Raw genomic sequence first — 13,987 nt, forward strand, 5'->3', positions numbered from 1 at the left:
ACAGATGTCTATAATATTGTTATTAGTTGTAATATGATTATGAAATTTTAGGTGAACATACTTTGATTCTTTGACTTCAAAATGGTAATTACCAGCGTTGCCAACCCGATCAGAAGATATTATCGTATGTAGCACTTAAAATTATCGTTTTTGCTGTAAAATTGTCGTATATTTTGTTTCAAGTCTAAATATCAAGCTGTATTATTATTATTATTATTATTATTATTATTATTATTATTAAGAGGAAACTAACGCGAAAGCGAACAGCTAAAACTATATTCTTGAATCTCCATAGAAAACAAGAATGAAATTCTATTCTTTACGAGTCTATCGAAAAGAATTCTGTGGTTTTCCTTCAACGCTTTATATGTTTACTTGTGAAAACATATCTACATCTAGTAGCTAGTAATTCTTCCTTATTAATCGAATAGATAACGCGGGTTTTATGTGTATGTGTTCAGTGTACGTTAAATCCCAGTGATCCGATTAACCAATTACATAGTAATAATAAACATAAGTAAACAGGTGAATTGGTTCGCATTTGTAATGTTTTAAGTAATTTTGTCACATTTGTTGCAAACTTCATACGTTTTTCACGCAATGAATGAAATTTCATTCGAATTTCCAATACCCCCAGAACTATCTTTACATTTTAGCTGAAGCTATTAAATTATCGTATACAGCTATCGTACATCGTACGGGGGTCAAAATTATCGTATGATTCGATAATTATCGTACATGTTGGCAACGCTGGATGTCCTATTGTTCATAGGTAAACCGCAATGGACACTGAAGTAGACATCAGGCCCCGACAACGGTCGGTAATGGAATTCCTGAAAACGGATCAATCAATCATATCAAATTCATAGGAAGTTGCTTCCGGTTTATGGGGATCACCCATCGAAACGCGACAGTATCCAACGTTGCTTGCAGGAGTTTAAAAAACCTTGGCTTTCCAAAACAGGCCAGAAAATGATAACCTCCTTTCTCTATGATCAGTGCTGTGTCATTTTCATATACTTCTCGGAACATGGCTCCACAATTAACAAGGAGCGTTATTGTTTGTTACTGGATAAGGTACTACATGCTCTCCAGACCAACAGACCGGAGCTGCAAGGTAAGATAATCAAAATCCATCATGACAAAGCCAACCTCACACAGACATGATTATACAGCAGAAAATCATGGAAGTGGATTAGGAAGCCATTCCTTAGCCTCCCTATAGTTCGGACTTGGCTCCTTTGAATCCGGACTTGGATCCTTTGGATTTGTTTTTGTTTGGTCGTCTGAAAGCCCACCTGCAATCAAAAATATTCAACAGTGACAAGAGCCTCATTTCTTGTGTGAAACAATGGTGTAAAAGTCAGCCACCTGCAATTCAAGGCATGGAAGAACGTTAGACAAGATGCGTCACAGCAGATGGAGGCTGCATCAGGCCCGTAGCCAGCCCAAAAATTTAGGGGGGCCCGGTAGAAGTTAGGGGTGGCCGACCCAATCATATTATTCTTCATCACCATATTATAGTTCATTTGCAAGCCTATCGTGAAACTTTTAGGGGGGCCAGCCAAAGTTAGGGGGCAGCTCCCCTAGCCCCTCGTGGATACGGACTTGGGCTACATTGAGTTACACGGTCTTGTAATCGATGGATTAAAGTACATTCACCTAAAAATTTATATTGCAACTAATAATAGAATTATAACTATTTCTGTAAAACTTACTGAACGCCCTTCATACTATTCTCGTGATTGATCTTTTAAAAGTGAAAATCAAGTGAAGGACGAAATAGCACTACGTTGATATCAGTTACAGGATTAATCTCATATATTTTGTGCATGTCTTTCTGATTTGTTTTTTTGTAAATATCTTTTTCAGTTAAGTACAAATAGGAGGGCATCCCAAGATGGAGCTCTTCGAAGTAAAAGTTTTACAGTGCTGCCACCTATCAGTCCAGAAAGTCTAGCGGCCCAAGGCAAGCTACACGATAAGAATTCCGAACATATATTAAGGTAAAATTCACAACATATTTAAATTCATACTTGGTGTTTACATATCGCATTCTGATGTTAACGTTTTCTTACTTTGAGTTGGTTATGGGACGAGAAAACTCTCGTCTTATATCGAGTCTCGTCTCCAAAACGAGATAAGAGTGGAGACGGGAAGTGTCTTTCTAAATTCGAGACGACACTACAAACATGATAGTTCCAGACCAGACGAGAGAAATTTTGCGAGTCTGTTGGGTAACACTTGTTCACTCAAGTTTTAGGTTTCAAATACTGTGTTAGTGTTTAAGTGGTTCATACGCGTACTACTAAATCTACAAATTGATAAAAGTAATTATAGGGTACTTATAAACGTTTAAAGACACATCATTCATTACACAATATACTATACTTCAATAACAAATATGGTTTGAATGCAGGGCCGGATTAACCCAACTGGAGGCCTGGGGGCGGAAAAAAATATGTGGCCCCTACTCAGTGGTTTATTTGTGGATTTTGTAGAAGGGGGGGAATATTTATAAAGAATTGATACTAAAGCATGCAGTTGAATTATTGTACTTTAAAACAGATTATGTAGTCTATGAAAGGGGGAAAATATCTTTCCAGGCTGGGAAGACTGAATTAAACTTAGAGACAGGGAAGTCAAGACTTAGAAGGGGGGAAATTCCCAGGGTTCCCTGGCTACAAATAAATCCCTGCCCCTACTGATTTCGCCTAATATATTTCTATGAAAGTACAGTAGGAAAGTTTAAGTGAATGCACGTAGTTCTACGACATCAATCATGCCATGCGTTAGATGATATGATTCCTAATGGAATATTCCAAATGCATAAAAAATACACGCAAGGTTACCCTATTATATAAAGGTAATAAATGAAAAAAGAAAGCCTCAAACATATTTAAAACTGATTTGTACTAATTTGTTAAGTCAGTGTATATAACAAACGAAGAAATTTGTCTCATATGTTTTGGCCATATTTTATCTTAGGATGATGATTGTATCTCGAATGATTCTTTTTATACAGCCAGTTGAAATTTTGATCAGAGTGGAGACCCCCGTCCAACTGGAGGCCCTGCTCTACAGCTCCCTCTTAATCCGGCCCTGTTTGAATGTTATGTCGCGATTCTGTTAACTTTTAGATGAAATTAAGAAAGAAATCAGAACATAATTTTTGTATACATATTTACAAAAGAGACGAGTGATAAAGAATTCTTCTAAAATCGAAACGAAACGAAACTACCACAAAGCTTACAGGACGAAATGAGAAAAAGTCTTTTTCTCGTCTTGTCTCGTCTTAAGGGAAAACTAGACCTAGTCGGCAGCCAATGTGGTCTATGAATTCACTTAAATTTTTGTTAATCTTTGATTCAATCAAGCTTTCCTATCAATTTTCAGAAGTGAATTTATTTAGGCACATATTTGTCTTCATCCCTCCCCACCCCAGAAAATGTCGGGGTGCCACTGACAAAAACTTTACTTACACTGTAACCTAAACCTGTGGAAAAAACTGCCTATACTGTGAAGATTATGTTCCATGATCATGTTTGCACCCACAATATGCATTTGATTTAAGCCCCGATTGTGGTTCGGACCCTCCGTTCCGTCCTACATAACCTTGTTGTTGCATAAAGATGCAACACACAAAAATCCAACCCAATTATTGTTTCATTAGCAGTGTACCCTGGACAACTGAGGTCGTTTAAGACTCGTTGGTATTAAATATTTTAAAACACAATTATTAGCTACAATATGTGCTAATAACATCAGCATATCTCTATAACTAATAAGCTTAACAGGTTCAAAACATTAATTCCAGAAATATTTTGTAATGTAATTACCTCCTTCCTCAATATTTTTACCTCAGCGGTTGAGAAGCATACCTAAGATATGCTGTTATAATGTGGAACCCCTTGCAACAGATCTAACGCCAAAAAATTGAAAGAATTCAATCAAAACTTCGTAGGTATTTGATATACAAAATATCTGAAATTTATTCGTCACTTGAAAACAATAGTACGTACATTGGTAGATAATTTTAATATTTACTCATTAGAACACAGGCGTAATATTGTAGTTTTGGTATTCCTTCAAAAAGTAATTCAAAATGAATTCGATTGTTCAAACTTTATATCTTCATTATACTTTCATGTTCCTTCAATTAGAACTAGAATTATTTATTTATTTATTTATTGTCAACACAACAGGCTATAGCCCAATTACAGTGTTGTAAATTACGCAATTACATGTTCATAACTCCTGATAACATAACTTGAGTTTACAACTCTTGATAAGTCATGATAATGGCATTTCTAAATGTCTTAGGCGACATATCACATATACCAAATTCATTGTTATTTGAACACATTCTATTATACAAAGCTGTTGTCCTCCAGATTCGTGATTTCATCATTATATTAGTTCTTGATTTTCTGCAGTAATAAAGACCAGTGTTTCTACGTACTTTTAATGTGGGAACATGGAAATTCAATCAGAACAATCAGGACAATCCAAAATCAGGACAATCCAAAATATTTTGCGTTACTTTTTGAATGAATAATAAATCAATCATATGTCGCCTTTGTTCTAGTGTAGGAAAGGTAAAGTTAGCAAGTATGGTTTTACAGCTGTCATAAGTAGGATAAATGTGAGTTTCTTTATATGTTAGAAATTTTAAAAAATGTGTCTGTATTCTTTCTAATTGCTTACAATGTTTTATGTGAGTCGGATTCCAAATAGTAGAGGCGTACTCTAACTTTGAGCGAACATATGCATTGTACAACTTCTGTAATGTTGAACAGTTCTCAAATTATTTTCCCGTTCTAATTATGAATCCTAATAGCTTGAATGCTTCACTTGTTATATTTACAATATGATTGTCAAACGTTAACTTAGAATCAAACGTAACACCAAGATATGTAACTGAATTATACCTATTTACTATATATTTATTAATTTCATAATTAAAGTGACGAGGTGATTTGCTCCTAGTGAATGATAATACTTTACATTTGCTTGCATTGACCCCAAGTTGATTCGAAGAGCACCAGTTACCAATATGATCTAGACCTTGCTGCAGCTTTATGTTGTCGTCCACAGAATTGATTTTAGCATATATTTTTAGATCATCGGCATTTAGTAATTTTTCATGGTCAGGAATACAGTCAGGTAAATCATTAATAAACAAGAGAAATAACAATAGTCCTAAATTTGAACCCTGAGGGACTCCTGAGGATGCAATATATTCTTTAGATTTGTATGCATTAAAAAGAACGGATTGTTTACGATTAGATTAGATAGGTATGATGAGAAGAATTTAATCAGGGACGGAGAAAAGTGGAAAAGCTTTAATTTTTCTAGTAATATGTTATGATTAACTTTATCAAAAGCTTTTTCAAAGTCAATATAAATCACATCTACTTGGCTGCCTACATCTAATGAATTTGCTATAAAATCTGTAATAATTGCAAGATTTGTTACCACTATTAATACAGGTCTCTTTTATTGCAAAAAGCCTAGGACCAACATAATGCTGAAGTCACCAATCTGGAGAATATGTTCAGTCTACAACAAATTATGCCAAAAACATGATAAAATTAATATATGCACAATGTCCTATAAGGCATTAAAAAAACGGTTATAAAAAATATATTGTAATATTTCAACACTGTAATTGGCATCTGCCCGTTGTGTTGATAAATAAATAAAAATTAGTGGTGAAGAGTGTAGCCAGCCCGTTGTCTATTGCGCAATAAATGTCGGTTCCTGAACTTATTTCTCACATGGCAGCTTAGAAATATAATGAGAAATTGATTGCAATAACTTGTTATTGATATTCTGTAGGTGAAATAGTAAGAGTGGTACTTACATGTTACGTAGCTTATAGAAGAACTTACGGAACTTCAACATAGTAATTTAAAGTGATTCATGTATCTAATACATGTTATAAGAAATAAGTACTCTATGACGTACGAGGAATGTAATTAAGAAATAATACCGTTAAAAAGAAGAAAGAAGAGGAAATGAATATAAATAAAGAGATTAATTGTATTAGTGGTAAATATCCAATAAGAAATCTTAACGCTACTCCGCAAGTGAAGGACTTTGTAACTGACGAAGACAGAGAAAGATCAGAATCCCATAATGCAATTGAGAGGTTATCTGCTATAAATTGTTTTGTAGTGTCGGAGACAATATAAGAATAGACTTAAAAATATGTGTGATAACGAAAATGTATAAATATATAATCTTTTTAAAAAATACAGAGTGTTTCAAAACAACGCCCACAAAGTTGGGAAGATGATTCCTGACACGAAGATAAGAAGAAAAGTATAGACCAATCTGCATGCACAAATGCTTTCTTTCAGAGTTATAGGCTACTGAAAAAGTGAAAACTTGAAAAAAATGAACTTTAAAAGCCTATAGCTCCAAAACTAAGAAACCTACCGTAGTCAAGTCAAGACTTCACTTAGGAACTAGTATGTGCCCTATCCAAATATCCAAGTTTCAGAATCCTAAGGTATTTCCGTAACAATTTTTATGGAGGTAGTTGGTGAGTACTTCAAATTACATGCCCCTAGCCAAACTCCCTCTATGAAAAGTGTTGCGTCAGTACAGTACCGCATGATTCTAGAACATATACTTTGGATAGAGCATATATTAGTTCCTAAGTGAAATCTTGACCCGACTACGGTAAGTTCTGTGGTATTGAAGCTATGGACCTTTAAAGTTCTTTTTTTATGTTTTTGGCAGCCTATAACTCCTAAAGGAAGCATTTGTGCACCCAACTTGGTCTATACTTTTTGTCTTATCTTGGTGTCAGGAATTAGCTCCCAAACGTTGTCGGTGTTGTTTTGAAACATCCTGTATAACTGGGTAAATATATTTCTAAGGAACAACACTATAACTGGGCCTAGAGTCTGTTGTGTTGAACAAATAAATAAATAAATACCTAACATGAACAGTATATGTTTGAGTTTATGTTAATGTTACTAAACTGTGGCTGGTAGTCTTTTTGAGAACATTTTGTATTCTATAGTGTTCGATTTGTATACAAGTTTATGATGAACAGAGAATGGTGTGCTTTTCTCCTTAAGAAGTAGCAGCAACGTAACCACAGCTGCCGAGAAATTCGTGACTTGTTACTGAAAAGTTTTTCAAACACTGAACCATCATCTTATATAACCTAGATTTAAACAGTTTGACCAAAGTAGGTCATGTGATTAATTTAGACATTTTTACCTTCGACAAGTGAAATTATGTCTATAAATATTATTGGTAGTAAATTATTTAACTCATAAATGTTCAAAAATTGTCTCGCAGGGAGGGGATTTACGCTCCCCCCCCCCCCGAAATCCACTTCCGAGCAAGTCTATTAAATTCAAAAACGATTGAATTCAAAAACTTTTAATCCAAGAAAACATGTGCTTGAGTTCTCAAGAGTATAATCTTTGCTATCTAAATGATGGTGTGCATTTTAAGCTAAATTTTAGTTTGTACAGAAAATGTAAGACAATTTATTTCAAAATAAGACAACTAGTTTTTGCTATTTATTTCGTGCATGTAATTTTGACGAGCGAATTGTAAAGCCACCCATGTATTTTTCAAACATATTGTTGGTATATAACTCAAATGCCTTATCTCAGTCAAAAATTATTTAATAGTTTGACCAAGCTGTTTGGATATTATAAATAACCTTTGCGGTCCGTTGTTGTACAATCATTTGAATGGAGTACAAATTGAGAAAATTCATATACTTGAAAATTTTAGGAGTTGCTTTTAGTACTACTACTATTACTACTACTACTACTACTACTACTACTATTACTACTACTACTACTACTACTACTACTACTACTACTACTACTACTAATAATAATAATAATAATAATAATAATAATAATAATAATAATAATAATAATAATAATAATGGATGACTAGGTAAAGTGGGTGAGTGCATGAAGGTGGTAACTATGAATCAGAAACGAAACGAAACATTGAACTGGGGGAGCCTCTGTGATGAAACTACAGAAAATACAAAAAAAAAAAAAAAAAAAAAAAGCTCTAACTCTCAACACAAGGAACAGACTGGTAGATTCACCTGTTTAACTATGAAACTTGGACAGTAAAGGCTAAAGACAGAAAGCGTTTCAATGCTTTCGAAATGTTGGCCTATTTAATAATCTCATGGACGACCAGCAGAACAAATGAATTTGTCATCGAAGAACTGAGAAAACAAACCGGCCTTAGTACCCTTGGGGACACAAAAATCCTCTTTGGCCACATGATAAGAAGAAACCATGACCACTTGGAAAAGCTAATTGTCCGAGGTAGAGTTAACAGGAAGAGACCACAGCTAAAAATGGATCGATCAGACCCGTGACCAGAGCTGTTTTTAGATTTGGTGGGGCCCTAAGCTATTGAAGGCAATGGGGCCCTTTATGTGTCCAGATGAACGTAAGCGTCATATATACAGAAAAGAAGAAACTAGTGATATTTTAAAAATTAGGTTATCAAAAGGGGTCCCATTTCTTACATCATAGGACTTATACAACACGAAGCACTGTCGTTATATGTAGATTTTATCTTATTTACTGTTTCTCTTATATTTTGCAAATGTAAATCCAATTTTCTCCTTTATTTTTGGAGCCCCCAAGAGACTAGGGCCCTAAGCTATTGCTTGTTTAGCTTATACGTAAATCCAGCACTGTCCATGACATCATCAGATTTCCATTAAACATCTCTGTAAGGAAGAAAGAAGAGCGCAAAGAATGGCAGTAAATAATACCCGCATCTTCAAAGCTTTTTGCCTACCATATAATTTTAGCTGCCGTGGAGCATGGAAGCTTTTCAGCTGCGGCAAGTGACCTGCCAATAAAGGCAGAATACCTATGATTATATATATATATATATATATATATATATATATATATATATATATATATATATATATATGTGTGTGTGTGTGTGTGTGTGTGTGTTGTAATTTTTTCTTGTAATATCGGTAATATCGATGCTTACACACTTGTTACAGTAATTTAAAGTTCTGTGTTTTTAAGTCAGCTAAAAAAAGCACGTGATCTAGGGTTGTGATGATGATGACACATCGACTCGACGTAAGTTAATCAGCTTAAATTAATACTTAGATACACTTACAATCCTTTATATATACGTATATGTACAGAGTAGACTCTCGAAAATAAGGCCTAGTTAGAAAAATAATCCATAATAAAATAAGAATTACATTTTTGAATGATTTACCTGACCTTTTATACAGAGTATACAGAGTAGACTCTCGAAAATAAGGCCTAGTTAGAAAAATAATCCATAATAAAATAAGAAATACATTTTTGAATGATTTACCTGACCTTTTATACAGAGTATACAGAGTAAACTCTCGAAAATAAGGCCTAGTTAGAAAAATAATCCATAATAAAATAAGAAATACATTTTTGAATGATTTACCTGACCTTTTATACAGAGTATACAGAGTAAACTCTCGAAAATAAGGCCTAGTTAGAAAAATAATCCATAATAAAATAAGAAATACATTTTTGAATGATTTGCCTGACCTTTTATACAGAGTATACAGAGTAAACTCTCGAAAATAAGGACTAGTTAGAAAAATAATCCATAATAAAATAAGAATTACATTTTTGAATGATTTACCTGACCTTTTATACAGAGTATACAGAGTAAACTCTCGAAAATAAGGCCTAGTTAGAAAAATAATCCATAATAAAATAAGAAATACATTTTTGAATGATTTACCTGACCTTTTATAGAGTATACAGAGTAAACTCGAAAATAAGGCCTAGTTAGAAAAATAATCCATAATAAAATAAGAAATACATTTTTGAATGATTTACCTGACCTTTTATACAGAGTATACAGAGTAAACTCTCGAAAATAAGGCCTAGTTAGAAAAATAATCCATAATAAAATAAGAATTACATTTTTGAATGATTTACCTGACCTTTTATACAGAGTAAACTCTCGAAAATAAGGCCTAGTTAGAAAAATAATCCATAATAAAATAAGAATTACATTTTTGAATGTTTTACCTGACCTTTTATACAGAGTATACAGAGTAGACTCTCGAAAATAAGGCCTAGTTAGAAAAATAATCCATAATAAAATAAGAATTACATTTTTGAATGATTTACCTGACCTTTCATACAGAGTAAACTCTCGAAAATAAGGCCTAGTTAGAAAAATAATCCATAATAAAATAAGAATTACATTTTCGAATGATTTACCTGACCTTTTATACAGAGTATACAGAGTAAACTCTCGAAAATAAGGCCTAGTTAGAAAAATAATCCATAATAAAATAAGAATTACATTTTTGAATGATTTACCTGACCTTTTATACAGAGTATACAGAGTAAACTCTCGAAAATAAGGCCTAGTTAGAAAAATAATCCACAATAAAATAAGAAATACATTTTTGAATGATTTATTTGACCTTTTATACAGAGTAAACTCTCGAAAATAAGGCCTAGTTAGAAAAATAATCCATAATAAAATAAGAATTACATTTTTGAATGATTTACCTGACCTTTTATACAGAGTATACAGAGTAAACTCTCGAAAATAAGGCCTAGTTAGAAAAATAATCCATAATAAAATAAGAAATACATTTTTGAATGATTTACCTGACCTTTTATACAGAGTAAACTCTCGAAAATAAGGCCTAGTTAGAAAAATAATCCATAATAAAATAAGAATTACATTTTTGAATGATTTACCTGACCTTTTATACAGAGTATACAGAGTAAACTCTCGAAAATAAGGCCTAGTTAGAAAAATAATCCATAATAAAATAAGAAATACATTTTTGAATGATTTACCTGACCTTTTATACAGAGTATACAGAGTAAACTCTCGAAAATAAGGCCTAGTTAGAAAAATAATCCATAATAAAATAAGAAATACATTTTTGAATGTTTTACCTGACCTTTTATACAGAGTATACAGAGTAAACTCTCGAAAATAAGGCCTAGTTAGAAAAATAATCCATAATAAAATAAGAATTACATTTTTGAATGTTTTACCTGACCTTTTATACAGAGTATACAGAGTAGACTCTCGAAAATAAGGCCTAGTTAGAAAAATAATCCATAATAAAATAAGAATTACATTTTTGAATGATTTACCTGACCTTTTATACAGAGTAAACTCTCGAAAATAAGGCCTAGTTAGAAAAATAATCCATAATAAAATAAGAATTACATTTTTGAATGTTTTACCTGACTTTTATACAGAGTATACAGAGTAGACTCTCGAAAATAAGGCCTAGTTAGAAAAATAATCCATAATAAAAAAAGAATTACATTTTTGAATGATTTACCTGACCTTTTATACAGAGTATACAGAGTAAACTCTCGAAAATAAGGCCTAGTTAGAAAAATAATCCATAATAAAATAAGAAATACATTTTTGAATGATTTATCTGACCTTTTATACAGAGTATACAGAGTAAACTCTCGAAAATACGGCCTAGTTAGAAAAATAATCCATAATAAAATAAGAATTACATTTTTGAATGATTTACCTGACCTTTTATACAGAGTATACAGAGTAAACTCTCGAAACTAAGGCCTAGTTAGAAAAATAATCCATAATAAAATAAGAAATACATTTTTGAATGATTTGCCTGACCTTTTATACAGAGTATACAGAGTAAAGTCTCGAAAATAAGGCCTAGTTAGAAAAATAATCCATAATAAAATAAGAAATACATTTTTGAATGATTTACCTGACCTTTTATACAGAGTAGACTCTCGAAAATAAGGCCTAGTTAGAAAAATAATCCATAATAAAATAAGAATTACATTTTTGAATGATTTACCTGACCTTTTATACAGAGTAAACTCTCGAAAATAAGGCCTAGTTAGAAAAATAATCCATAATAAAATAAGAATTACATTTTTGAATGTTTTACCTGACCTTTTATACAGAGTATACAGAGTAGACTCTCGAAAATAAGGCCTAGTTAGAAAAAAAATCCATAATAAAATAAGAATTACATTTTTGAATGATTTACCTGACCTTTTATACAGAGTATACAGAGTAAACTCTCGAAAATAAGGCCTAGTTAGAAAAATAATCCATAATAAAATAAGAATTACATTTTTGAATGATTTACCTGACCTTTTATACAGAGTATACAGAGTAAACTCTCGAAAATAAGGCCTAGTTAGAAAAATAATCCATAATAAAATAAGAATTACATTTTTGAATGATTTACCTGACCTTTTATACAGAGTATACAGAGTAAACTCTCGAAAATAATACCTAGTTAGAAAAATAATCCATAATAAAATAAGAATTACATTTTTGAATGATTTATCTGACCTTTTATACAGAGTATACAGAGTAAACTCTCGAAAATAAGGCCTAGTTAGAAAAATAATCCATAATAAAATAAGAATTACATTTTTGAATGATTTACCTGACCTTTTATACAGAGTATACAGAGTAAACTCTCGAAAATAAGACCTAGTTAGAAAAATAATCCATAATAAAATAAGAATTACATTTTTGAATGATTTACTTGACCTTTTATACAGAGTATACAGAGTAAACTCTCGAAAATAAGGCCTAGTTAGAAAAATAATCCATAATAAAATAAGAAATACATTTTTGAATGATTTACCTGACCTATTATACAGAGTATACAGAGTAAAATCTCGAAAATAAGGCCTAGTTAGAAAAATAATCCATAATAAAATAAGAAATACATTTTTGAATGATTTACCTGACCTTTTATACAGAGTATACAGAGTAAACTCTCGAAAATAAGGCCTAGTTAGAAAAATAATCCATAATAAAATAAGAAATACATTTTTGAATGATTTACCTGACCTTTTATACAGAGTATACAGAGTAAACTCTCGAAAATAAGGCCTAGTTAGAAAAATAATCCATAATAAAATAAGAAATACATTTTTGAATGATTTACCTGACCTTTTATACAGAGTATACAGAGTAAACTCTCGAAAATAAGGCCTAGTTAGAAAAATAATCCATAATAAAATAAGAATTACATTTTTGAATGATTTACCTGACCTTTTATACAGAGTATACGGAGTAAACTCTCGAAAATAAGGCCTAGTTAGAAAAATAATCCATAATAAAATAAGAAATACATTTTTGAATGATTTATCTGACCTTTTATACAGAGTATACAGAGTAAACTCTCGAAAATAAGGCCTAGTTAGAAAAATAATCCATAATAAAATAAGAAATACATTTTTGAATGATTTACCTGACCTTTTATACAGAGTATACAGAGTAAACTCTCGAAAATAAGGCCTAGTTAGAAAAATAATCCATAATAAAATAAGAAATACATTTTTGAATGTTTTACCTGACCTTTTATACAGAGTATACAGAGTAAACTCTCGAAAATAAGGCCTAGTTAGAAAAATAATCCATAATAAAATAAGAATTACATTTTTGAATGTTTTACCTGACCTTTTATACAGAGTATACAGAGTAGACTCTCGAAAATAAGGCCTAGTTAGAAAAATAATCCATAATAAAATAAGAATTACATTTTTGAATGATTTACCTGACCTTTTATACAGAGTAAACTCTCGAAAATAAGGCCTAGTTAGAAAAATAATCCATAATAAAACAAGAATTACATTTTTGAATGTTTTACCTGACTTTTATACAGAGTATACAGAGTAGACTCTCGAAAATAAGGCCTAGTTAGAAAAATAATCCATAATAAAAAAAGAATTACATTTTTGAATGATTTACCTGACCTTTTATACAGAGTATACAGAGTAAACTCTCGAAAATAAGGCCTAGTTAGAAAAATAATCCATAATAAAATAAGAAATACATTTTTGAATGATTTATCTGACCTTTTATACAGAGTATACAGAGTAAACTCTCGAAAATACGGCCTAGTTAGAAAAATAATCCATAATAAAATAAGAATTACATTTTTGAATGATTTACCTGACCTTTTATA

At 31.6% G+C, this 13,987-nt stretch overlaps 1 protein-coding gene across 2 annotated transcripts in view; it reads left to right on the top strand.

Annotated features, from left to right (window-relative positions):
• Positions 1–13,987, top strand: part of LOC145672399 (uncharacterized) — a 290,548-nt gene that overhangs the window by 202,050 nt on the left and 74,511 nt on the right. For both annotated transcript variants that reach the window (XM_081741553.1, XM_081741554.1), the window contains exon 4: positions 1,873–2,006. In XM_081741553.1, the coding sequence (XP_081597679.1) occupies positions 1,873–2,006 (134 nt within the window). The remainder of the gene's footprint in view (positions 1–1,872; positions 2,007–13,987) is intronic.

The sequence above is a fragment of the Thermobia domestica genome, chromosome 16 (genome assembly GCF_964235325.1).
Source record: "Thermobia domestica chromosome 16, izTheDome1.hap1.1, whole genome shotgun sequence".
NCBI classification, from domain to species: Eukaryota; Metazoa; Arthropoda; class Insecta; order Zygentoma; family Lepismatidae; genus Thermobia; species Thermobia domestica.